This window comes from Stereum hirsutum (assembly GCF_000264905.1).
Source record: "Stereum hirsutum FP-91666 SS1 unplaced genomic scaffold STEHIscaffold_9, whole genome shotgun sequence".
NCBI lineage: Eukaryota > Fungi > Basidiomycota > Agaricomycetes > Russulales > Stereaceae > Stereum > Stereum hirsutum.
In genome coordinates this window covers 1,148,343-1,171,650 of record NW_006763139.1, presented here as the reverse complement: position 1 = coordinate 1,171,650, position 23,308 = coordinate 1,148,343, and the positions used below count along the sequence as shown (strand labels likewise).

The 23,308-nt window shown below is 51.3% G+C and overlaps 6 protein-coding genes across 6 annotated transcripts; 5 read left to right on the top strand and 1 right to left on the bottom strand.

Moving 5' to 3' along the window:
* Nucleotides 1-2,397: 2,397 nt before the first annotated feature.
* Nucleotides 2,398-4,513, top strand: STEHIDRAFT_140143 (uncharacterized protein; the record flags this gene model as incomplete). Its single annotated transcript, XM_007305495.1, has 2 exons — nucleotides 2,398-4,167; nucleotides 4,343-4,513. 2 exons carry the CDS (start codon nucleotides 2,398-2,400, stop codon nucleotides 4,511-4,513), a joined length of 1,941 nt encoding a protein of 646 aa, XP_007305557.1.
* A 1,266-nt stretch (nucleotides 4,514-5,779) lies between these two features.
* Nucleotides 5,780-7,181, top strand: STEHIDRAFT_140142 (uncharacterized protein). The gene is made up of 4 exons (XM_007305494.1): nucleotides 5,780-5,878; nucleotides 5,975-6,442; nucleotides 6,530-6,679; nucleotides 6,741-7,181. The coding sequence occupies exons 1-4, from the start codon at nucleotides 5,825-5,827 to the stop codon at nucleotides 7,014-7,016; spliced, it is 948 nt and encodes a 315-aa protein (XP_007305556.1). The 5' UTR covers nucleotides 5,780-5,824; the 3' UTR covers nucleotides 7,017-7,181.
* A 326-nt stretch (nucleotides 7,182-7,507) lies between these two features.
* Nucleotides 7,508-8,894, top strand: STEHIDRAFT_147896 (uncharacterized protein). Its single transcript, XM_007305493.1, has 6 exons — nucleotides 7,508-7,653; nucleotides 7,726-7,737; nucleotides 7,835-8,133; nucleotides 8,211-8,327; nucleotides 8,392-8,478; nucleotides 8,543-8,894. Exons 1-6 carry the CDS (start codon nucleotides 7,559-7,561, stop codon nucleotides 8,659-8,661), a joined length of 729 nt encoding a protein of 242 aa, XP_007305555.1. The 5' UTR covers nucleotides 7,508-7,558; the 3' UTR covers nucleotides 8,662-8,894.
* A 990-nt stretch (nucleotides 8,895-9,884) lies between these two features.
* On the top strand, nucleotides 9,885-13,275 carry STEHIDRAFT_59279 (uncharacterized protein; the record flags this gene model as incomplete). Its single annotated transcript, XM_007305138.1, has 14 exons — nucleotides 9,885-10,325; nucleotides 10,398-10,613; nucleotides 10,731-10,807; nucleotides 10,867-11,005; nucleotides 11,066-11,176; nucleotides 11,237-11,408; nucleotides 11,471-11,530; nucleotides 11,599-11,901; nucleotides 11,966-12,207; nucleotides 12,286-12,558; nucleotides 12,616-12,676; nucleotides 12,747-12,869; nucleotides 12,947-13,041; nucleotides 13,120-13,275. The coding sequence occupies 14 exons, from the start codon at nucleotides 9,885-9,887 to the stop codon at nucleotides 13,273-13,275; spliced, it is 2,469 nt and encodes an 822-aa protein (XP_007305200.1).
* A 1,497-nt stretch (nucleotides 13,276-14,772) lies between these two features.
* Nucleotides 14,773-19,906, top strand: STEHIDRAFT_140139 (fatty acid hydroxylase; the record flags this gene model as incomplete). Its single annotated transcript, XM_007305492.1, has 25 exons — nucleotides 14,773-14,959; nucleotides 15,265-15,338; nucleotides 15,391-15,495; nucleotides 15,559-15,686; nucleotides 15,749-15,782; nucleotides 15,848-15,903; nucleotides 15,966-16,006; nucleotides 16,062-16,148; nucleotides 16,209-16,227; nucleotides 16,288-16,441; nucleotides 16,515-16,630; nucleotides 16,705-16,726; nucleotides 16,791-16,808; nucleotides 16,868-17,002; nucleotides 17,078-17,298; nucleotides 17,366-17,410; nucleotides 17,470-17,535; nucleotides 17,608-17,980; nucleotides 18,041-18,309; nucleotides 18,379-18,544; nucleotides 18,597-18,648; nucleotides 18,708-18,777; nucleotides 18,832-19,589; nucleotides 19,644-19,698; nucleotides 19,751-19,906. Exons 1-25 carry the CDS (start codon nucleotides 14,955-14,957, stop codon nucleotides 19,904-19,906), a joined length of 3,225 nt encoding a protein of 1,074 aa, XP_007305554.1. The 5' UTR covers nucleotides 14,773-14,954.
* Nucleotides 19,907-20,062: 156 nt separating this feature from the next.
* Nucleotides 20,063-22,937, bottom strand: STEHIDRAFT_99091 (cytochrome P450). Its single transcript, XM_007305491.1, has 13 exons — nucleotides 22,387-22,937; nucleotides 22,195-22,309; nucleotides 22,114-22,131; nucleotides 22,038-22,057; nucleotides 21,958-21,969; nucleotides 21,719-21,893; nucleotides 21,524-21,666; nucleotides 21,190-21,464; nucleotides 21,112-21,128; nucleotides 20,775-21,054; nucleotides 20,629-20,715; nucleotides 20,454-20,573; nucleotides 20,063-20,369 (listed from the first exon to the last, which is right to left on the bottom strand). Exons 1-13 carry the CDS (start codon nucleotides 22,711-22,713, stop codon nucleotides 20,201-20,203), a joined length of 1,758 nt encoding a protein of 585 aa, XP_007305553.1. The 5' UTR covers nucleotides 22,714-22,937; the 3' UTR covers nucleotides 20,063-20,200.
* Between the last annotated feature and the right edge of the window lie 371 nt (nucleotides 22,938-23,308).

The window sequence follows — 23,308 nt, the reverse complement described above, 5'->3', positions numbered from 1 at the left end:
ATCGAAGGTGTCCTTACCACAACAAACCACCTCGAGTCCTTCAACGGAATCTTGAAGCGCAAGCATCTGCGCCGCTGGCAACGAGGGAACCGACGCCTTCGAGTCGACATTCTCGTCAAGCTCCTTGTCACGAAGATCCTTCCGGCGATCTTCGAGCAACGGAAGCTCGAAGTACAGGAGGAGGATCGCTGGAGGAAGTTATTGTTGACGCTACCTGGAGGCGCGGCTCTCGTTAACGGACTGTCGTCAAATGCTGGCCACGCCATCCTACCGCCTATCGCCTACCTCATTCCAGATGCCGCGCGCGACCAGGCGGCAGCAGATCTCTTACAAGAGAGTCAAATCAGTGTTCCTGCTTTCGACTTACACACCCAGAGCTTCCTCTTCAGCTGTTACTCCTCATACGCAACCGTCTACGATCCTTCTCCCACCCTATACAATATCGCGGTTTCGACGGACGGTTCAGGTGGTTGTGATTGTGCCGACTTCACTCAACGAGGAGGAGCGTGTAAGCATCTCCGCGCGGCACTCCTTTGGCTCGAAAAACGCCGCAGTGAAGATCCGAGAACGCCGTTAGTCAATATGCCTTGCTCGGAGAGCGAAGCGCGGAAACGTACCCAGACAGACCTCTTCTCACGGCTTCAAAACAGGGCCGAAGTCGCACCCTCCCTACCAACAGGTGTTATGCGAGGCATCCCAGCTGCAGTTGTGGATGAGGCGATACGAGAGGCGAATGAGATGTTGTATGAGGATGAGGGCGAGGAAGGAGAGAGGGCCAAGGACTCCAGAGAAGATGAGCAGGAAGAGGACGACAACAGTGATCTTGAGAGCGTGGCAACAGATGCTGGCGAAGACGACGAGTTTATATTCACAGCGCTTGATCACACAGGGAGCGCTCGGCGTGCGATCGATGAGCAAACCTTCGCAAGAGTCCTATTCGACCTAGCTTGTGTGGCACCAAAGCTCGGTCAGCTGGGACGCTACCTGAAGGATACTCACGGAATGTTCAGCACCCCTGCTGATGTGGCAGAGAAGGCCGCTCAAGCAAAGGCGGACATTGACCTGCTTTCCGAGCAATTAGGGCGCCTCCTAGCGAAGAAGGACCCACCCGCATCAGAGCCACATCAAACCAGCGCCACACCAGAACGTCAGCACACTCCGAAACCTACCTTTGCCACACAACTATCACCAGGCTCGAGCAAGCAAGATGTCGTCCCAGGCTCTCAAGGTGGAGGTCAGAGCGAGAGCGAGCGTATGCGGCTCAAGAGAGCTTCGCTCTATCCTCACTCGCCAGAGAAGAACGCAAAGAGGCATCAATCTTACGGCCACGATTAACTTACCTCATACGGTGGGAATCAGTCTTTTTTTGGACAGGAATGTTCACATGCGTAGAGATCTGCTTTATCGGGGTTCAAAAAAGACACATTCTGTATTTGGGAAAAGATCCTTTGTTGCTGCGTTATATTTCATCTCAATATAATATGCAGATGTGCGTGCTACGACGGCGGATATTTGTCTAAGTCGGCGAGGTCGCGTTGGACGAGAGTGTGGCGCTGGTCGGAGTGTGCCGCGAGCCAGCGTTCGGGGCGCGTCCGGAAAAGGCAGTTGGTTGGGAAAGCTCACCACCCGGTGAAATGACAACGTAGGAGTCAAAGAACACTATGCCAGTGAGTAGCATGCGTGGCGCCGGAGAAAAAGTGCGGGCATTTTGTTGGGAAACTGTGAATGAATAGGGAAAGTGTGATCAGCTACCTACCATGGTTATGAGACCAGGGGCCACTGTTACACCGTGAACTTGAAGTCTTTCTCAAAGAAAAATAGTATGGGCAAGTCAGTTCCGTAGGGCGACGGTCAACCCATCAAGCAAGGTTGCCAGCTGACGAAGGCAGCGCTCCCTAGTTTGGCCACCTTTCCGCATGTCTCGAAAAAGGCGACGAATAAAGAGGGGCGGCCGACTTTCCGTTCAAATAAGCTTGACTTCGTTCATATTTCCACCAAGCGGCCAATACTTTCCCTCATCATCTTCGTATCAGAAATGTCCTCCCTAAATTCCCGAATGCCTTTACCTTTCCGAAAATTTCGCGCGACGTTGTTCCATGCTCCTCTTTCGCCAATCATAATCTCATCGTTTTCAGAGTTTTTGGAGTAGGCAGCGTTCACGCTATCAGGGTCCAGCTACGTCATTATGCGGCTTTCTCCGCAACATCAACATCATCACCGCGTTCACCGCAGTCACTACTTGCCGGACGACATAAAACACACATACTTCCCTCGTCGTACTCGAATTACCTTCTTGTCAGCAAAACAGGTATGCAAATCCCTGTTATCGAGTTATTCGGTCGTTCTTACTGACTTACGGAGCTATAGTCGAAACTCTGCCCATTTTTAGAGGTTACGATGGAGTCTGTCGAGTGGCCCCCGAATATCATTACTGGTCCCTTAGACCTTCACCAGAATTATCAGTCGCCTCTACTCACTGTGCCTCCAGAGATCCTTTCCAACATATTCATCTTTCTGATCGACATAGCCCCTCTATCCAAAAGAAGTCGATCCTACTGGGACATTGGTCGCGTGAAACAAACCTCGAGTTCGAATGGCTGGCTGGGATGGATCGTCATCACTCACGTCTGCCGTTACTGGCGTCAAGTAGCCATCGAGACTCCTGCCTTGTGGACACAGATTTCGTTCGTCATCGGACGGCAGTGGATGCTCGAGATGATGAGAAGGGCGAAGCAGGCTCCGGTCACCATCAGATATCCAGGAGGTTCTAATGTGCCCGATGTTGATCTCATCCAATATGTTCGCGACAATATCTCCCACATTCGAACACTCGACATGTCATTTGGCTTGGACGAGGGAATGGACCCACCTCTCTCATCGTGCACATCGTGCACTCGTCGCCCGGCCTCGATTCTTACCCATCTTCGCTTGTTGTCGTATTCGTTCCAAGGCATCGCTACTCCTGTCGACCTGTTTGCGCTCGAAGCACCTCAGCTGCGTTCGATTGACCTACAGGGTAACTTTCGAATTGATTGGTCGAGAGGTGCTTTAGGTTCAGGATTCAGTGGTCTTCAAGAATTGCACGTGACCCTGAAGGAATTTGACCCCGCCCCCTTCAGCCTTCTTCCGCCTCACGTTCGGGACATGTTGCCATCCTTGAACCAGCTTCTCGACGTACTGGAACGTTTGCCGCATCTTAAAAGACTGCGTCTCAGCCACGCAATCCCTGCAGTACAGTCTTACGACCTCACCCAGCATATCGGCGCTCGTACCGTCCACCTCCATCATCTCTCAGACCTATTTCTTAGCGGAGGCGTCATCGAATGTATCTCTCTCCTTCGTTCTCTTCAATATCCCGTCACGACAGAATTGGGCATGTCCTGTGGCGGTAGCATGTCCGATCTGCCACTCATCTACCCCGTGCTTGCGGCCCATGTTGCAAGGTACGACGAGGCTCATGGGACACGGTCTCGAGAGAAGAAGTTAGACCTGTCCATATCGTATGGCTTCCCCCACATCGCCTTGACTCCTTGTGATTACCGCTATTCGTCACTGTGCAGCGTCAATTTCCCCACCGTCACAGCGCACGTCACGACGCGACAGTACGAAATTTTCAAGGCCTTCATGGCCTCCATCGACGTCGCGGACGTTGTAACGCTCAACGTGACGAAACTGAATTGTCTGAGGGGTCCCGAGGATTGGGTTGGCCTTTTTGCGAGGGTATCTAATGTCCGGACCATCAATTTCGAGACTGCGAAACCTAAGCATTTTGCTGGCGCGCTCCTCTCGATGTTGCTTTCCGGACAGTCGATGGCGGACAATGCACCAACGACTACTACCACTGCCGATGCCACCGCGCAACCCTCCTCGACGCCCCCAGTGACATGCCTCTTCCCTTCCCTCACCTGCCTTTCCTTCGCGCGTATCAACTTCTTCCGACACGAACAGGAAGGCCACGAGTTCCTCGTGGACCTAGTGCGGACCCTCGGGTTTTGCCAGCAATTCGGAATGTATTCAGTCCTGGAGGAAGTTTACTTTGAGGATTGTACGTTGACGAGAGTGGAGGTGGATGCATTTCGAGGCGTGGCGAATAAGGTGGAGTGGTGGAGGGACGACGAGAGGTATGAGGGTCTTAGTGAAGATGAGGATTCAGGCGATACGGACGACGTGAGCGAGTTTTGAGCGAGTGGATCATGGGACTGAAGCTATCACGCTCGCAAAAGCGGCAGAACAAAGAGATATCGTGTGACGAGAGCGTTAAGAGGATCGGCATTCGATACCTTCAAAGGACATTGTATATACCCTCTGATAACTGGCAGCCTTCCATCGTACTATATTACAGCCTTGTTTCCTGATTGCTGAAGATGAGAGTATACCACGAAAGAAGGGGGACGAACAGCAACAACCCAAAAGTTTTGGATATGAAACAGACGTCGAAGCTCGAGCGTGCAAAGGGATTAAAAGAACGAGCTCTACTGCCCAATTTTGTATGAAGGTACCCCCGCAAGTATGAGGGCGCGTTACTACTTGTGGATATGTCCGATCGGATTCGGTAAATAAATAAATAAAAAAGGTGTGGGGATGTCGGGAGATGGTTTGAGGGGGTGAAACTGTCGACTCTACCCTGAGTATGTAGATGGTCCAAGAACGAATATATCGGGGGGAGGAACTCTCGCGAGGAAGTCGGGGATATCTAAAAGCAAGGAGACCAACAGGTGATTCCACACGCCCAGAAGCACTACTCTGCGTGTGGTGCCAGTTGGATACTCTTCAACTGGCGTCTTGGGGGATGGTTGGAGCTATCCGCGCTGTGCTATAGTCCTGGACGAGAAGCTGAAGTACAACCCATCGATATGTTGCGTGACACGGTGACCAGGGGTCCTCCGAGGGTTTACCAACTGAAGGCATCGGATGAGACGTGCCGCTAGACCGCCCATTATATTCGGAGATTGTGCGTGTCTTGCTTAGTTGTGAGTAAACATTGTACATAGCTGCTGATCGTAGATAGAAGCACCTTGGGTGACCACGGCTTGAGGCATCTTGAACTTCAGCTGGTGTGCAGTAAGGTTGAGACCTAAAGAAAACCGACTAGACCCTCACTCGTGCTAGAAATGTCAAGAATAACATGCCTTTACCACCCGTCTTTAGGCAGGCCTTGGCCTCAGAAGAGGCCATAAGATCAAGGCCAGACTATGTCAAGCGAGGATTCATCGAGAATTCTCCTACTAGTTCAGAAGCATGTTCGTAGACATTCATAGCGCAGAAAACATAATCGCAGAGCAACCTAGAGCAAACACTAGTCAATCGTTATCCACTGTTCTAGGGACGGGAGGAAGGAAGGAAGGTTTCCAATTCCGTAGGGTATTGGCCTGGAAGTGGTCGCGAATGTAGACATGAGCTACGCTTTTGAGAAAAGCATGGGGAGCATATGGGTATCGATATTGTTTCACATTCAATCTCGGACAGGGAGAGGCCAACAAGGAGCTTGGCATAATTCGAAGATGTGGGTTTGCAAAACGCTGGACGACGCAGCGTATTAGTCGTAAGTTAGCAGAGAACCAGCTTGGTGACTAGCGCGGGTGGATTCGAGCGTTGTAGTGTGGCTTGAACCTAATCCTTGACAGCTACAAATAGACCGTAGAAGGCTAGACCCCTTTCGTTTTTCCGCCTTCAACCGGCATTACAAACGTTTACAAACTCAACAAGCGCCTTCCCCCGACTTCTCTGCCTCCTTTTTCTTCCATTACATCCTCGTCCTTGCTGCTCTCTGCAGCTACAACTCATCCCAAAAATCCACTTTTGAACGCGCCGTGTCGCGTCGGCGATGACGACGAACCCTCCCATGGACGGAGCTCAATTCGAGTTCCACAAAATGCAGGTCCGTCGGCGCCAAGTTCTCGCTCTTTTTCTTTTCTTGTCGCGTCTTCGCGTCGCTGACACCCATGTTCGACTTTGGTTCTTTATGCAATTGTAGCTCATTGGCAGCCTCAATGCCGTTGCAGCTTCTATGCGCTCCTGCGCTGAATACGCCGACCAGTTCGCACACATGCTCGGCACTGGTCCTAATCCTATGTCCCCTCCTCATATGGCCGCGCCCCCCATCGGTTTCGACCCAAAATTATATGCAGCAAATCCCAACTTCGTTCCATACATGCAACAACAGCCACCACAACAACAGGTCGCATCCCCCGCTGTCGCTCGAAACGGGAAACGCAAGGCCGGAGAGGTCGATGGTGCTGTTGAGGATGGGAGTAAAAAGAAGAGAGGGCCGATCAAGAAACCAAAGGATCCCAACGCGCCGAAACGACCTGCTTCAAGCTACATCTACTTCCAGAACGAGATCAGAAATCAGCTGAAGCAGGAGTTCCCAACGATTTCGCAGCCCGAGTTGCTCGCGCGGATCTCGAAGAGGTGGGGAGAGCTAACGCCTGTGCAGAAGGAGGTGGGTGTCCATTGCGCTGTTCTGTCTTCTGTGTGATGAGTATGCATACTCAGTGCTAAACCCGATGTCGGTTGCGCTGCGTTCTAGGTCTATGAGAAGAGGCAGGCTACTGCCAAGGCTCAGTACGAGACTGATAAAGCCGCCTACGACGCGAACCACGATGTGTCACACGACAACTCACCGTCAAGCCCCATCGTCCCAGCCACGCCCGCACCAGTGCCTGCCTCTCCAGAGCCTGTAAGTGGTACGTCTCATGTCCCTATCCGTGTTCACCAATGAAGTCCCTCTTCTCAACTAGGAACAGACGAGACCGACGAAGAGTAAAAAGGCGCATCCTGCTACGCCCTCGAGTGACTCAGAGGGAGAGGGAACCTCGAGCGGCACTAGCAGCAGCGGTTCCTCCACCGACTCGGAAGATTCTGAATCAGAGGAGACGCCGCCACCCAAGCCGAAGAAAAGTAAAAAGGGCAAGCAAGAGGCACCTGCGACGCCCGCACCTCCACCCCCAGTCGTGGTCTCGCCCAAGTCGGAGAAGAAGGAGAAGAAGAAGAAGTCGAAAAAGCCTAAAGCCTAATCCAGTAATCTCTCTTACCCTACGCACAGCATATTGCGTTTCTTGTTTCCCTACGTTAGCGTCTGCTGCGCTGACCGGCTGATAAAGCTTGGTCGGTTACTTTACAATACTGCGTCTGGCATGCTCTATACCTATGTGCGATTGTTTCATCCACTCTTCATCTTTCCCGTCGATGTTCTTGCCATGGATCGTGATCGTCCAGTCATGATCATGTTCGTTCCCTGGAGCACAGTCGTCTGTGTTACGTGGCCGACACTGCACTATGTGTTCTGCATCGCCTGCTCCATCTTGAGAAACGCGTCATACAGGTAAACAATAGTCTCAGTACTGTAGGTGAGAATGCTCTGGAAGGAGGCAGGACGGTGTCCGACACTGGAACGAACAGCCTCCAGTGCCACTCGGCGAGGCCCGCCGGCCGGGACGCTGCGTAAACCAAGCGAGTGACCATAAGTGGTCGATATATATAAGCCCCTAGAGTCCCAGCGGCTTGCACCTCTCCCTCTCTCATTCATCAACACTCATCGATTCATTGACCTTGGAATATGGCCTCGCCAGCACCTCCACCTTATGGGCCTCCACCTGGTAATCCTGATAGACGTCCTTTGCCTCCCGGGTGGGTCTCGCGATATGACGATAGGTGCGTTCTTGCTTCGTACATGCTTCGTGGCCGATGATTCTGATCATACGATATTGCGGACGCCTACACCAGATATGGAACATGGTGTGTCTTTGGATACGTGCTCTGTCTTTTTGTGTCGGTGTAAGCACGATAGTTGACTGGAACTGATCAATAATATTCGTCGCGTCTGTTCGTACAGGTTCTATGTAAATACCAACGATAATCCTCCTCGTTCCTCCTGGGAACATCCCGCAGGGCCTGATCGTGGAGGACCTCCTCCTCCTGGTCCTAATTATCCTGCTGGCGGGGCATATGGCGCAGGATATGGTGGTCCTCCCGAACGTGGATGGGGTGGCCCGTCGCCACAGCCGGGATATGGAGGTGGCTATGGTGGTCCTCCTCCTCAGCAGGGATATGGTGGATACGGCGGAGGATACGGTGGTCCGCCGCCACAGCAGGGTTACGGTGGTCCTCAATATCAGCAGCCGCCTCCCCAAGGTACGTGGTCTATGTGGATATAGGTTCAGGAATATTTGAACTGATAGGTTAATGGTCTCCTTGGTGTTGTGATGTAGGGTATTATCAGCAGCCCGTACAAGAACAGCAACGCGGTAAATTTGGATTTGGAGGAGGAAGTAGCAGTGGTGGAGGTGGTGGAGGTGGCATAGGGTTGGGCAAGGCAGCTCTCATTGGTACGTCTGATTTCCGCTCGGATCTTATCGCAAACTGATGTAGCTAATTGGCTGGTTTAAATAGGTGGTGGTGGTCTTCTTGCCGGTGCTTTGATCACGGATGCCATTGAGGATCACGAGGATCACGAGGAAAGGGAAGCTTACGACCAGGGTATGTCTATCCGTATACCCACTACTATTGTCTCACCTCTGATAATTACGGCCCTATTCTGCAGGCTACCAGAATGGGCAACAGGACGATTATGGTGGAGGAGGTCCCGGTGGCGGAGGCGACTTTGGCGGTGGCGGAGGCGATTTCGGTGGAGGCGACGACTTTGGTGGTGGAGACTGGTAGAGCTTTCTTTACAACTTCATCGCATGGTCCCTCTGAGTGGCCATGTCAGCCAAGCCGTCCCTTCCTTGTATTTCTGGTTTGCCTGTATATTCCTTCTTTGTCGTGTCGCATCAGTCTTTCGGCTGGAAGTTAAGTATTTTCGCTATCGTGTCATGATTGGAAGTTGTAGTATGTATCATTGGCCAGAGTATTTGCTCTTTCGTCTTCAGATGGAAATGGTGGCTAGTACATTTCCAACTCAAAGGGTGGTCCCCTCGGAGTCGATGCTGTCGGTGCCACTGTGGCGAGCTAGCTCTTCGCTGGCGCGATTGTGGCTGAAGCGGCCGATGCCGCGCATATCGGCCGGACCCGAAGCGCGTTAATTAATCTTCTCGCGCCTTGACGCGACTCGCCAGTGAGAACAAAACCCCATCGACTCACCTTGCCCTGTCTTGTTCCTCCTTTGTCCTCCTACTCTTTTCTTCTTGCAACGGCGATGGCTCCTCGCACCAGACGTAGCACACAGGTATCGGCATCACCGCCAACGACGGCGACACCTACGACGCCTGCCACATCTCTCTTCGCTAGTAGCAACAAGGCGTCGAAGACGGTGACTCCCGACACGAGTGACATCGACGAGGACGAGGATGCTCTCCCTGTAGTGAAAGGGAAGGTGACCGCTCGCAGACAGACTAGGGCCTCGGTTGGGAAAGGACCGAAGAAACGCGTTCAGGAGAGTGACTCAGACGAGCCGGTAGCAACACGGGCGCCTAAAAGACGCGTCGTCGCGAAAACTGCATTTGTTGAGGTTTCAACTGTGTCGTCTAAAGCCAAGGGCAAGGTTTGTCGTCTTCTTTGCTCAGTGCTGGTGAACGTCGAGGCTGACCGCAGTGTAGCAGATAGCGAAGCCCAAGCCTGCCGCCAAAGGCAAGGCAAAGGCCAAAGGAAAGGCTAAAGCGCCATCCGTCCATCAGTCCGCGGACGAGGACGAGGACGAGGACGAGGGCGAAATCGTCCCAGACTCAGAAACGGAGACTGGACTCGAATTCGACGAGGATGCTGAGGAGCCTAACGAATCTGACGGCAGTGGCTCCGAGTTCCAGGGCTCTGACTTGAACGAGGACGGTATCGAGGAGGACGAATCCGACTACGAGGTTCCTGCAACGCGCCGCTCACCCAAGAAACGCGTTGCTATTGACGAGGATGATCTTGACGAAGACAATGAATCAGAGGCTGAAGAGGCCATGCTCGGTGCCGCCATACAAGAGTCCATTCGTACTGCCAGGAACGAAACCGCTGGTGTGTCGAGTGCTGGCGCCGGCTCTTCTTCCAAACCACGCTTGTCTGGGCCTGCTGCTCGTGCTGCCGCTGCTGCTGAAAGACGTCTTGGCCTGGCGCGGTCCGAGTCGGTTGAGGACTTTACTTCCGCCTTCGGTGCAGAAGATGATGAAGTCCTAGAAATTTCGGATGACGAGCCTCTGGCGACCAAGACCAAGGCGAAAGGAAAGAGCAAGGCGAAGGGAAAGGAGGCGAAGGTGGCAGATACGTCCAAGCCGAAGGTCATGACGCTCGCTGAGCAGAAGCGTTTGCGGAGTGAAGCTAGGGCGAAAGCCAGGCTGGAGAGGAACTCCACCAAAGCCGAGGAGAAAGCCTTGAAGGCAAAGCTCGGTCGTCCGCTCACTTATGTAGGCTTAGATGTCTTTTCTATTATTATTTCTACACGTTATCTCTGAACGCTTTTCTTCTTCGATAACTAGGCCGAGAAATCTACCATTCAGCTCCACAAGCATCATCCCGAGCTTCGAGATGCTTGGGGGGACTTGGAGGCCACTATAGAAGTGGTAGAGCCGAAGAAGGCTGAACAACCCTCTGGACTGAAGGCCACGCTTCTTCCGTTCCAGCAAGAATCCCTTTACTGGATGCGCAAGCAAGAGTTCGGGCCTAACAGCGGCGGCATGCTGGCTGTGAGTAGCGTTTTCAGACGGATGGTCCTCTTATACTCTGCTAATCACACCATCTATCTTCATGAACAGGATGAGATGGGGTAAGTTGCGTTTCATATTGTCTTGTACGATCCTCGTGCTAATCAGATACACAGAATGGGCAAGACAATCCAGATGATCGCCCTCATGGTCTCAGACTCCAATCGCCCCAATCTTGTCATAGCGTATATGTTCTGTTGTCCTTTCTGAGATAGATCACGCTCACATTCTACCTCCCCCATAGGCCGACCGTCGCCATCATGCAGTGGCGTAACGAGATCCATGCACATACCACTGACGGAATGAAAGTTCTCGTCTGGCACGGTAGCAATCGCGAGAACAACGTCAAGGAGCTGTCGAAATACGATGTCGTGCTTACAACTGTGGGTTCCTCTACCTGCAATCATCACTATGCTGAGTGCTAAGCTGAAGTTTCATTATAGTATGCAGTTATGGAGAGCTGCTTCAGGAAACAGCACTCTGGCTTCAAGAGGAAGGGTTTGATTGTGAAAGAGAAGAGTGCTTTGCACGCTATGGAATGGCGGAGGATCATCGTCAGTTCTGGTCTATCATCGTCTTTACCCCTTTCCTTAGCTCAATCACTGGCACGACAGCTCGACGAAGCCCACAATATCAAAGAACGTCAAACTAACACCGCTAAGGCAGCCTTTGAGCTTCGAGCCAAGTTCCGTTGGTGTCTCTCTGGAACGCCGCTGCAGAATCGAGTGGGTGAGCTGTACAGTTTGGTCAGGTTCTTGGGCGGCGATCCGTTCTCGTACTATTTCTGTAAGTTCTTCTGTGGCCTTTCAGCTCTGGACAACGACAGAGACTAATTCGTTACCGTCCAGGCAAGCGATGTGACTGCAAGTCGTTGCACTGGAAGTTCAGCGATAAAAGGACTTGCGATGGTAAGCCACCTTCTCTTATATACTCATTCATCCAGCATACAATGCTTACGGATCTTGCGGTGACACAGATTGTCACCACAGCCCGATGCAGCATACCTGCTTCTGGAATAATGAGATTTTGACTCCGATCCAGAAGAACGGTATGTTTGGCCCAGGCAAGATTGCATTCAAGAAGCTTCGCATCCTGCTCGATAGGATCATGCTTCGTCGTACCAAGATTCAGAGGGCAGATGACCTCGGGCTGCCACCAAGGACAGTTATCGTCCGGAGGGATTACTTCAGTCCCGAGGAGAAGGAGCTTTACACTAGCTTGTTCTCGGATGCGAAGAGGGAGTTCAGCACCTACCTGGACGCAGGAACATTGCTCAACAGTGCGTACCTTTGATCCTCTCGAGTTCAACGTCAAGTTAATCAGGACGTCTGTGTGGCGGCTAGATTACTCGAACATATTTAGTCTGTTGACGAGGATGAGGCAGATGGCGTGTCATCCTGATCTAGTGATCCGTAGCAAGAACAATAAGGGCAAGTTCGTGCCCGAGGGAGAAGTTGGCGAGGCTACCGTTTGTCGGTTGTGTAACGATATTGCGGAGGATGCGATACAGGCCAAGTGTCGCCATATCTTCGACCGCGAGTGCATGAGGCAGTATCTTGACTCTGCGATCGACGTAGACCACACTGTGCGTCACACTTCATCCAAGGCTACCCTACTCACCACATGTACTATGTACTCACTGGTCTCTTCTTTTCTCACATAGCCCGAGTGTCCAGTCTGCCATCTGCCGCTCACCATCGACCTGGAAGGCCCGGCGCTCGAACTGGAAGAGAATAACACCATCGCTGCGCCGAGGCAGGGTATCCTCGGAAGGATCAACATTGACACATGGAGGTCGAGCTCGAAGATCGAGGCTTTGGTGGAGGAGTTGACTAATTTGAGGAGGCAGGAAGCGACGACGAAGAGTATCGTGTTTAGCCAGTTTGTGAATTTCTTGGATTTGATCGCGTTTAGGCTCCAGAGGGCCGGATTTGTGGTATGTCTATACTTCTTTCGTGGGGTTCTGGCGTAGTTGTTGACGTTACATCTGTAGGTCTGCCGGTTGGAGGGTACCATGAGTCCACAGGCGCGAGACGCCACCATCCAGCATTTCAGTATGTTATCTTTCCAGAACTCCGTTCTGCTGCCCGGATTGGGTCTGATTTTACGTATGTTTCTCTCTAGTGAACAACGTACACGTTACGGTCTTCCTCGTCAGCTTAAAGGCCGGTGGCGTTGCGCTCAACTTGACTGAGGCGTCACGGGTATACCTCATGGACAGCTGGTGGAATCCCGCTGTCGAGTTCCGTAAGTGTTCCATTCCTACCCTCTTGTCCTGTACGTATGGATCAGCGACTGATTTATGCTTGGCTTTGTATATGCAGAGGCGATGGACCGTATACATCGTTTGGGTCAACATCGTCCTGTTCAGGCGATCAAGTTGGTCGTGGAGGATAGCATCGAGAGTCGTATCGTACAGGTAAGTTTAGCTTCTTCACCTTCCGGCTTTTGTGGCGTTTGTGCGACGCGGGCTTATTTGTATCCCTTGGGACTGTAGTTGCAGGAGAAGAAATCGGCGATGGTGGATGCGACACTATCCACAGATGACTCGGCCATGGGCCGGTTGACGCCGGAGGATCTGTCGTTCTTATTCAGGGTAAGCCATCCATCCGCTTTCCTTTGGTCGTTTCTCTCGTTGTGTTTCCGTCGCTGATTGACCATTCGTTAGTTGTGAACGCGCGTTATTCTGTGTTTATGTGATTATGCCCTATCTATGAGTGACATTTAACATAGACAGGTAGAAGTGTTCGCGAGCCGTTTCGGAGTGTTATGATTATCTTCTCCCTGGTTGCCTGTTATGTTTTCATGCTTTCTTGCTATGTTTCTTGTGTCTGGTCTTGAAAGGTGTAATTACAGCTAGCCACGCATTGCTTACTTTTCTTGGCATAAGTAGTATCGTTTCTTATATGAGGGCCGCTGTGGATGTGCTTTCGCTCATCAGCAGCCCACGAGGATGTGATACCCCGGCCCGCTCATGTAAACTCGATACCGTGAAGCTCGGGTTGCGGCTGATGTTCTCTCGCAAATAGTCCAACGGTGCACAGTCGTCAGCTAACTAATGGTCTTCTTCCTTCGTTCGCAAACGGAAGTTCTCGATGTCAACGTGGTGCTTCCTCGAAAGCACACTCTGTTGATAAGTAAAGTGTGAATGGGTGGGGAAGTACGGGCAGCAGGAGAGCGGCAAATCCCGTTCGGCAAATGAATCGGAGTTGACGTGTCAGAAGGATCTCCTGGTGCTCGGCTTCGAGCTGTAAACCTGCCTGGGTGAAGAACGAATCCACTTATGTGAACACGTGACACCCAGACGTGAATACTGTACTTTTTCGCGCAGAAGTTCACGCCACCGCCCCTCGGCTGTTGCCGAGATGACATAATCCATCTGTGTCCCGGTTCGCAGACGTGGTGGGACAAGGGACAACGTTCCTCAATTTCGACTGTTTTCTATGATATTGCCATCTATCATGGATTTACAGCCATAAATATTTGCCTGTGGGTTAATTGAAATGACGGAATAACAGGCTTAAGCTCAAAACTTAGCTTGAAGGGCTTGCAGAGGACAAATTGGAAGCATTGTGATTATTCTTGTATTTTGGACATGTTTTACTTTGTCCCGTTTACATGTTCATTTCAGGTCAACGCTGTGGGACTGTCCCAGGGCACAGGTTCGTTCGTGACCCCCCTGGGACGCGGGACACGAACTTCTGCCCGAAAAACTACAGTACGCTGAGTATGAAAGGGAGGTGGGTGGGTCGAAAAAGAGGCTCAGAGGCCGTACGGTCTCTGAGGATCATGGTGGTCGAGGAAAGAAAGAGCGTGAGAACTCCACTCGCCGCTCCAGATTATTTTCTCGATCGGCGTTGACTCGCTCCTGGCCGACAGACTTACTTAGCTCACGTAAGTGCTATTACCTCGTTCCTCGGCATCGCTCTGACACCCCTATGTAAGTACTGCGTGTATCGTTGGTGCCAGTGCATCATCTCGGTGTGTATCGCTTTCAAGAGGCGGCAGGGGCCACGACGTAGTGCCACCCCGGCTATGGGAAGTTGCCGTTTTCCGACATTGTAAATATCCGGGTGGGCCCGAGGCCGGTTTCCATCAAGTTGCACTCAAGCTGCACATTGACGCCACGGTCGTTGGAAAGAACAGATAACTGGTTGGTGTTCGCCATGAGGTTCCTTGCACCTCGATCCCGTTGGAAGAATGGTTTATTGGGCCCATCTCAAGGCAGAGCTAGAAATGTCCATCTATCACTCTTACCCGCTCTCTCACACTCAACATTGTCTCCGAGCGCCTTTTGACCTGTAATTAGAGCGACTCAGTTGTCTATCGAAGATGAGGTATGTTGTCCATATCTGCGCTGTGCCCGATACGTTGTGGTTCTCTGCATCACCTTCATTTCCGGCGGAAGGCTGCCCGGTGGTAAACCCCCCGGAGGAAGTGCGCAACGCGCCTTCCAAGCTTGTCCTGTGATAGTCTCTGGTGGGTATTTACCACCGCCTAGCAAAGATACTCTGATGCCTAACGTAGCCTTAGGGTGACGATTGCGCCGTAGGCAGTTGGGTACCACGGCGTTCTTATAAGAACTCGGGTTGGAGGGAGAGAATATCAGTCACTGATCTCTCTGCACACTACCTATTTGCAGCTTCTTCGCCTCCGTCTTCAACAACGCGCCCCCGTCGTCAGAAATGACCACGACAATTCCTCAGCCACCTACCAGTATGGAACTTGGATAATTGCCGTTGTTCAGGACTGACTTTGTGATGTTTAGTTCCGTTCCTTGGAAATGTAGGCACAATCGAGAGAGAGGTTCCGCTCCGCTCGTTCGAACTACTAGCTAGGCAGTACGGCGAGATCTATCATCTCTCTTTCTTCGGTATATATCCCGTGAATCTAGTAAGAAGAGAAAGTCGTCTTAAATCTCTCTCTTGATTTTCAGGAAGACAGGTAAACGTGATCACCAGCCATCGACTGGTCAATGAAGTCTGCGACGAGAAGAGGTTCAAAAAGTCCATCTCCGCTGCCCTTAACCAAGTCAGGAACCTAGTCGGTGACGGTCTATTCACGGTTTGTAAACGTCTGTTGAGCCTATTGCTTGACGGCAGAGAGCTGATTGGAACCGGTTGCAGGCATACAACGATGAGCCAAACTGGGCCATCGCACGTCAGTATTCCAAAAGGCGTGTCTCCAAACGCTTGAATACAGTTACTGATTTCTTCTGCATGCAGACCGACTTCTCATGCCTGCCTTCAATGTGGCTTCCATTCGAGGCATGATGGATGACGTCAGTTTCCGCTTTTCGATGCACCGAAAACTTGATACTGACTTTGTTGTGGCACTATTCAGATGAAAGATGTGGCGTCCCAGCTACTTCTCAAGTGGGAAAGGTGATACAATTCGCAGTCTTTTAGCTAGACACGGTTTTTGACCTCAGCATGTTAGATTTGGACCAAACTTTATCATCGACCCGTCTGAGGATTTTACGAGACTTGCTCTGGAAACAATATGTCTAACCTCCATGTCATATCGGTGTGTCTCTCGGTCTGTCATTCCTCTATGAAACCGGTTTCTGATTTTTTTTTCACACAGTATGAACTGCTTCTACATGGTGGGTTCACATCGGCTTTATCCATTCTTTGTTTGACTAGAGAGATACTGTCTTCTGCAGCAAGAAATGCCTCCGTTCGCAGGCGCCATGGTCGACTTCCTGAAAGAATGTAACGCTCGCGCCAATCGACCTTTCCTCATCCAAAGTATGATGACTGGTGCGAATGCAAAATACGAGGGCGACAAAAAACTCATGACTGATTTGGCTGATGACAGTGAGCACGACTTCCCCCTTGTCCCTTCTCTGTCGTTCGTATATCTGACTCGGGCATCGATTCCTTTTGACAGTCGTACGAGAGCGGAAGGCAAACCCAGTGGATAAGAATGATCTGCTTGGGAAGATGTTAGAGGGTAAGGATCCTAAGACTGGAGATGGCCTTTCGGACAGAGCTATCACTAATAACGTGAGCATTTTTCCCTTCCTTCTTTCGTGCGCACATCGAGGTTCTCATGACTTCTCTGGCCCTCTATTCTGAAGCTGCTTACTTTCCTCATTGCTGGTGAGTCCCGGGAACATTCCCGCGCTCTTGGGGATAGTAAGCTCATGCTCGTTCGCCACACTAGGCCACGAGACGACATCTGGTAGGTTTGTCGATACGTGGATACTTGTACTGCGACACTTACGGAACAATTCGTCACAGGTACATTGTCGTTCATGTGTTATTACCTCTTGAAGAACCCAGAGTCCATGCGCAAGCTTCGCGAAGAGATTGACGAAGTACTCGGTGACCAAGAAATTCAACTCGCGGACCTTAACAAGCTTCCATATCTCATTGGTCAGCTAATATTCTATCACACCCACTATTCCTGGTCACTTTGATGTCCCGAGGTTCGACTGACGATGTTGACAGCCGTGATGCGCGAGACACTACGTCTGAGCCCTCCTGCCCCTATGAGGGTGATGGCTCCTATTGAAGATACCACACTAGCCAACGGAAAGTATTTCATTCCGGCAGGCCAAGCAATCGTGATACACAGTGGGCAAGCTCATCGTGATCCAGCGGTTTGGGGAGATGACGCGGAAGAGTTCAGGCCTGAGAGGATGTTGGACGGAAAGTTTGAGGCCTTGCCTGTGGGTTGCATGTTTATCGCTGCCAAAAAGAGTCGTGTCGTTTACTGAACAGAACTTCTGCGAGTAGCCAAACTCATGGCAACCTTTTGGGTTTGGTATGAGGGCTTGTATCGTAAGTGATATCCATTTTCCGTACACAGATTAATTGATGTTGAAGCTTGAATGACCTAGGGACGTGCATTCGCCTGGCAAGAGATCATAATCCTCATGTCGTCCATCATTCAGAAATTCGACCTGGTACGTTGTAGTCACCATTCGTCTGCCTTGTGTGCATGCCCATCGCTGATATGTTCGCCGGCCACCTACCAGGTCATGGCCGATCCCTCTTACAACCTTGAACTCAAGCAGGCCCTCACCATCAAACCCAACGGATTCTCGATCCGTGCCGTCCCCCGCGCCGGCCGTCGCAATCTCATCGCCGCTCGCTCTTCCGACCTCAAATCCCCGCAAGCAATAAATTTGCCCAAGGCGGACGTTTTGGCTCTGGGGGACGATGGAAACCCGAAACAAAGATTGTACGTACTGTATGGGTCGAACACGGGGACTTCGGAATCATTCGCGCAGAGGATTGCGAGTGAGGCTCCGGCGTATGGGTTCCGTGCTACCTTGGGTACCTTGGACTCTGCTACGGAGCGTGTCCCGACGGATGGACCTGTTATTATTGTTACCGCCTCTTTCGAGGGTAAGCACGCTTCGTCTTTTGACATCGGTTGAATTCTCAATGTCCTGGTCGGTTTCGCAGGTGAACCCGCAGACAATGCTGCCCGCTTCGTGGATTGGCTCTCTAATCTGCAAGGCCAAGAATTTGCGAACGTGAAATATGGAATCTTCGGGTGCGGGAATCATGACTGGGTTAATACCTTCCAACGCATTCCTACTCTTATCGACAACCTGTTCACCGAGCGAGGGGCACAACGGCTGGTTGAGCGTGGCCTTGGTGATGCTGGGTCCGGAGACTTCTTCGAAAAGTTCGACGAATGGGAGGCGACGATGTGGCAGACCCTTGCCAAGGTCAGTGCTGTACTTCATGACAATGGATGATTTTGGTGCCGTTGTTGACATGTAACTGTAACTTAATAGGAGTACAGCACGACTGCGTCTAAGTCTGTGGTTGGGCTCGAAGTGAAGACCGTGGATGTGGGTACTGCCCGTGCATCGGCTCTGCGCCAGCCTGATGCCGCGCTTGGAACCGTCGTCGGGAACAGGCTTCTGACCTCGAAGAATGCGCCTGCTAAACGCCACATCGGTAGAGTGATTCCAGTTCTGATTACCGAGAAATTGCTTAGTCCATCCTCCAGAATTCGCACTTCCGGAGGGCATGACGTACAGAGCTGGCGACTATCTCGCTATGTGAGTAGCGACGTCGTGGTAGCAGACAAATCCTCACACTAATAAGCTTTCCTATCCAGTCTTCCGGTCAATCCGAGGAGGGACGTACATCGCGTACTCGCTCGGTTTGGACTATCTGCAGAACAAGAGGCTCGTCATCTACCCCATCTCGAATTGTCTGCGTATTTACCTTGTGGTCCATAGGTCGTCATTACCTCGGCAGGTCCTACGCCTCTTCCGGTTGACAAACCCATCAGCGTCACCACGGTGCTCAGCGGCTATGTCGAGCTCTCCCAACCCGCTACTACTCGTGACCTCCGCCTCCTTGCCGAGGCGCCAGGCTCCGAGTCTTCCACCGCGGCCCTCAAAGACCTCACCTCATCGTATCAACGAAACGTGCTGGAAAAACGTCTGAGCGTTCTTGACATTCTGGAGGCACATCCGGACATCAAGATCGAATTTGCCGCCTTCCTCAACCTTTTGCCATCGATGCGCATCAGACAATACTCCATCTCGTCTTCCCCGCTCTGGAACTCTGATAATGTCACGTTGACCATCAGCGTACTGGAGGCAGCAGCAGCCTCTGGACGGGAGGAACCTTTCTTGGGGGTCGCCTCGACATATCTCTCGGAGCTGAAAGCAGGTGATCGAGTGCAGATGAGTGTGCGTGCCTCGGCTGCGGCTTTCCATCCTCCTACAGACCCAAGTGTGCCTATGGTCATGTTTTGCGCTGGGTCTGGATTGGCACCAATGCGCGGGTTCATACAGGAGAGGGCGGCGCAGAAGGAATCTGGGAGGGAGATCGGGAAGATCTTGTTGTTCTTCGGATGCAGGAACCCAGAAGAGGATTATATATACTCGGCATCGGACTTGAAGAAATGGGTTGACGAGGGTGTCGTGGATGTGCGGCCTGCATTCTCGAGGAAGGTGGAGGAATCGGAAGGGTGCAAATATATACAGGAGTAAGTCGGTCACATGCGACTCACTCTAGTCCTTTCACTAATCATATTTCTTAGCCGTATCTGGCACGATCGCGATGATGTTCGACAAGCCTTCAGGAACGGTGCCAGAGTATGTCTCCCGTTCTTGTTCAGCGACTAGCCACTTACAATTCATGTTGCAGTTCTACACATGCGGAGCCAGCAAGATTGCGGCTGGCGTAAAACAGCAGCTTCTCGAAATCATCAAAATAGACCGCGACCCCAACAATACAGAGGATATCGAGGACACCTTTGCGCGGATTTCGCAGGGCAGATATGCCACCGATGTTTTCGAGTAGAAGGAGATCTTAGGCTGCTTCGACCATCTAGAGTTGCTGTCTGTCGCTGTACGTACGAGGATGTGGTACCGATGCTATGTATATATCGCAATGACCATCACCTTTCTCGCTCAATTCCCGCGGTTGAATGCTTAAAAGAGGAAGCTGTTAGAGTGGGGCCAAGCGTCGTGATTATTATTTGTGAGTTGAGGGACACGGAGCTGGGTAAGGATAGCAATGTAATCAGAGTACAATATTCGTACAGAACCCGTGATAGCAATCGAGAACAGTAACTGGGACACCAGCTTTAACCCTCTAATCCAAGCGCACAAGAGATACAGACAAAGGCAGCTGAGGCCCTGCGTCGGGAGCACTCTTCCTGTATGGTTTCTGGGTGACATTGGCCTTTGCAATAATGTCTTCACGAGGGATAGCCAGGTCAAAATGGAAGGTGCGAATGAGCATGAAGAGAATCGCCTTCATCCTGAAATGAGGCAGTTACATCAGTATGGTTCTAGCTGAGTCTCACCGCTGTACCGCACTAAATCGACGGAGGGAGATAACGTACTCCACGAGAGAGAAACGGTAGCCGATGCAGGCATGATTTCCGCCAAGGAACGACAACATGTTGCCCCAGACTCCGGGAATGGAACGGACAGCATCGGGGAGGTCGTCCCACCGTTCGGGTCTGTGTACATGAATGAGTTTTGAACCTTATGAAGCCAACTGAGCAATGCCCTTACTTGAATTCGAGGGCGTCATCGCCCCATATCGCCTTCGAAGTGTTTAGGGGAAGAATCTGAATGGAGATAAGATCTCCTTTCATGACACTATTACTGGATGAGTGAACCAGAGATGGCGTATGGATGCGAGAGGGGAACAGACATACGGGAGTCCTTGCCTCTTCTGGCCAAGTTGATCGACCCATTCACTCTGAGTAGGAATAACATCGTCCTTCATGACCTGTCTGACGGTGTTGGGCACGGGTGCGTAGAGGCGCATAGTTTCGCGAACAATCTTGTCCAAGTATGGCAGCACATTAAGTTCGTCCATAGTCGGTGTGCTGCTTGAAACAGAAAGGAGCTCCGTGCGAAGTTTCGCCTGGTATGCCTGATTTTCGGAGAGGGCTAGCAGAGTCCAGGTGACAGCAGAGCTCGTGGTTTCGTGACCTAACATAAGCTTGTGAGTGCAGCAGATCCAATATCGAAGTTGGCGTTATCATTCACCTGCAAATACGAACGTCCTGTACAGGCAAAAATAACTCTCAGTTGTCAGAGCACTAGATCACTACACCAAGGACTTACGGAATTTGGGCCAGGACATCTTCGTCGCTCATCCGCAAGTGATCAGGAAGGTCAGTAGCCATGTTTGCCTTGACTAAGAGAGCAAATAGATCAGCTCCTTGCACGTTGTCCCGGAGCACCCGTGCCTTTTCTGACCCCGCCCCACCACCCGATCCCTTAGCCTCGCCCATTTCGACGTCAGAAAGAACTGCAGCTCTCCGTTCTTCAAACAATTGTCGTCCTACACGGAAGGCGGTGTCATGACTGTGCTTGATAGACTTTTGCTGTTCGGTAGGCTATTTTTCGATTGTCTTCTTGAGTGTTATTCGGAGGAAAAATACCTGGACACACCTACTATAATACGTAGTGGGGGGAAAATAGCTTGGAGGATCGCGAAGATAGGTAAACCTTTAGGGACCCTGAGGGCAGACTGCATGGCCTCGCTCAGTTCGTTTGGAGTTCCCGCCGGATTCAATGCATCAAACGAATAACCAAACGCTGAATCTTTGTTAGCGCGTAAACATGAGCATTCTCTACTCAGTTTGCGCACCTGTACGCCCAATTATGTCCAATGTGACCTTGTTCAACCATGGAATAACGTCTATGGCTGCCTTGCTATCGCCAGCCTTGGATATCTCTATCGTCATAAGATCGCATAGGTAATTCGCTTTTTGGATGAACGTTTGCGTGAGCTCTCGTATCTGTATAGGACTAAAAGCGGGATTCTTGACGCGTGAACACAGACGTTCAAGTTAGCAGGTTGGATGCCACTGAAACGCTATTGCTTACCAATAGTTTGCGCTATAAGTATGGGAATGAGCCATCTTCTCAATGTGAAAATCCCGATTTGGAATGATTCATAGGCATACCTGTTGCTTGTGAACATCACCTACAATACAGTTTCTTGAGCCAGGCCACCAGATAAAGAAAGTTGAAAAAGCGCACCCTCAGCAACCAACAGACCTGGGTAGATGCACAGTATCAGGCCACAGTAATATTATTATGTGCCATATACAGAGTGCTCACCCTGACCAAGGAGACTGCCCAGATTCTTACGAGCGAGGGGGGGCTTTTCATACTCGACTGGGTGAGAGAGAACGTGATTGAGCGCTTTAGTATCCATCAGCACGAGCATATTTTGCTGGACAATTAATGAGGAATGACGAGAATCAGTAACAGTAAGTCAGAGATACTGCAGCCATGAACTCTTTGACATACATTGAAGAATAGCTTGCACTTGAATATGGGTCCAAATGTCTCCGTCCATTGTGCAATCGTCCGTGCCGATTCGGCAACATCGATCCAATCCCCTATCTCTACTAAATTTCCGATGAAAAAGTTCGAGCTTTTGGGACCGGGCACCAACCGAAGTGGAGAACGGTATTGGTGCAAGAATGCCCTGGAGAGCTTGAACAGAGCTGGTCCAACAAACGCAAGTACAGTCGCCGAGGAAAGCAGAGCAATGACGTCTGATCTACGAAGCTGAGAGACATGAGAAAGTAAGTGAGCGAAGCGCTCAGAGCTGAGCCGGTTGAACTGTTCCATATTGTTGAGTTCTTCAGCGGGTGTGAAGATGAACCAGCGTGATCTGGGATAAAACCTGCTCTGGGGTGGTCTTTATACCTAGGACAACAAGGATGAGAAGGGCCGGGTGTCTGCGTGATTTGGGGCCGCAGTGTGGACGGGCAGTACACGCCGTAGACGAGTCACTCTGAATTGCGGTGTGATTAGAGTCGAAGGGCCTTTTACCGTGTGCGCCCGGCAGTGCGCACTACAACCGCTATTGCCCATCATCAATATGGGTACGTGTGCATCAAATTCCCACCATCAAAGGAGCCACTCACATTCTTGGAATTTGGTAACCAAATGCCACGCTCAGCACCGCTCAGGTAGACAATGCGCCTCTCGATGCTAAATTGCTATTTATCGAAGACTTCGTGTAGAACGCGTACTATGAGGACGAACGGTCATATGTAGTTGTACCCAAGTTGTCAGTGAAACAATGGCCCGGGGGACTCGGCTTCATTCCATTCGGACTTCGCCGGTAGCCTTGAACAAAACAAGGCCATTCATCTGAATCGCCACATCGCCACAGTTCGAAACTCCACCAGGACGTCTCACCGATCTATGTAGATAGCAC

Excerpts from the sequence above, each read along its gene's own strand:
- STEHIDRAFT_99091 (XM_007305491.1), bottom strand. The coding sequence starts at position 22,713 with ATGGAACAGTTCAACCGGCTCAGCTCTGAGCGCTTCGCTCACTTACTT. Across the intron at positions 21,667-21,718 it reads GGACATAATTGGGCGTACAG|CGTTTGGTTATTCGTTTGAT; the intron begins GTGCGCAAACTG and ends ACAAAGATTCAG. Across the intron at positions 20,370-20,453 it reads TACCGTTTCTCTCTCGTGGA|GATGAAGGCGATTCTCTTCA; the intron begins GTACGTTATCTC and ends GCCTCATTTCAG.
- STEHIDRAFT_147896 (XM_007305493.1), top strand. The coding sequence starts at position 7,559 with ATGGCCTCGCCAGCACCTCCACCTTATGGGCCTCCACCTGGTAATCCT. Across the intron at positions 8,134-8,210 it reads TCAGCAGCCGCCTCCCCAAG|GGTATTATCAGCAGCCCGTA; the intron begins GTACGTGGTCTA and ends GTTGTGATGTAG. Across the intron at positions 8,328-8,391 it reads GGGCAAGGCAGCTCTCATTG|GTGGTGGTGGTCTTCTTGCC; the intron begins GTACGTCTGATT and ends TGGTTTAAATAG.
- STEHIDRAFT_140142 (XM_007305494.1), top strand. The coding sequence starts at position 5,825 with ATGACGACGAACCCTCCCATGGACGGAGCTCAATTCGAGTTCCACAAA. Across the intron at positions 5,879-5,974 it reads TCGAGTTCCACAAAATGCAG|CTCATTGGCAGCCTCAATGC; the intron begins GTCCGTCGGCGC and ends ATGCAATTGTAG. Across the intron at positions 6,680-6,740 it reads TGCCTGCCTCTCCAGAGCCT|GAACAGACGAGACCGACGAA; the intron begins GTAAGTGGTACG and ends CTTCTCAACTAG.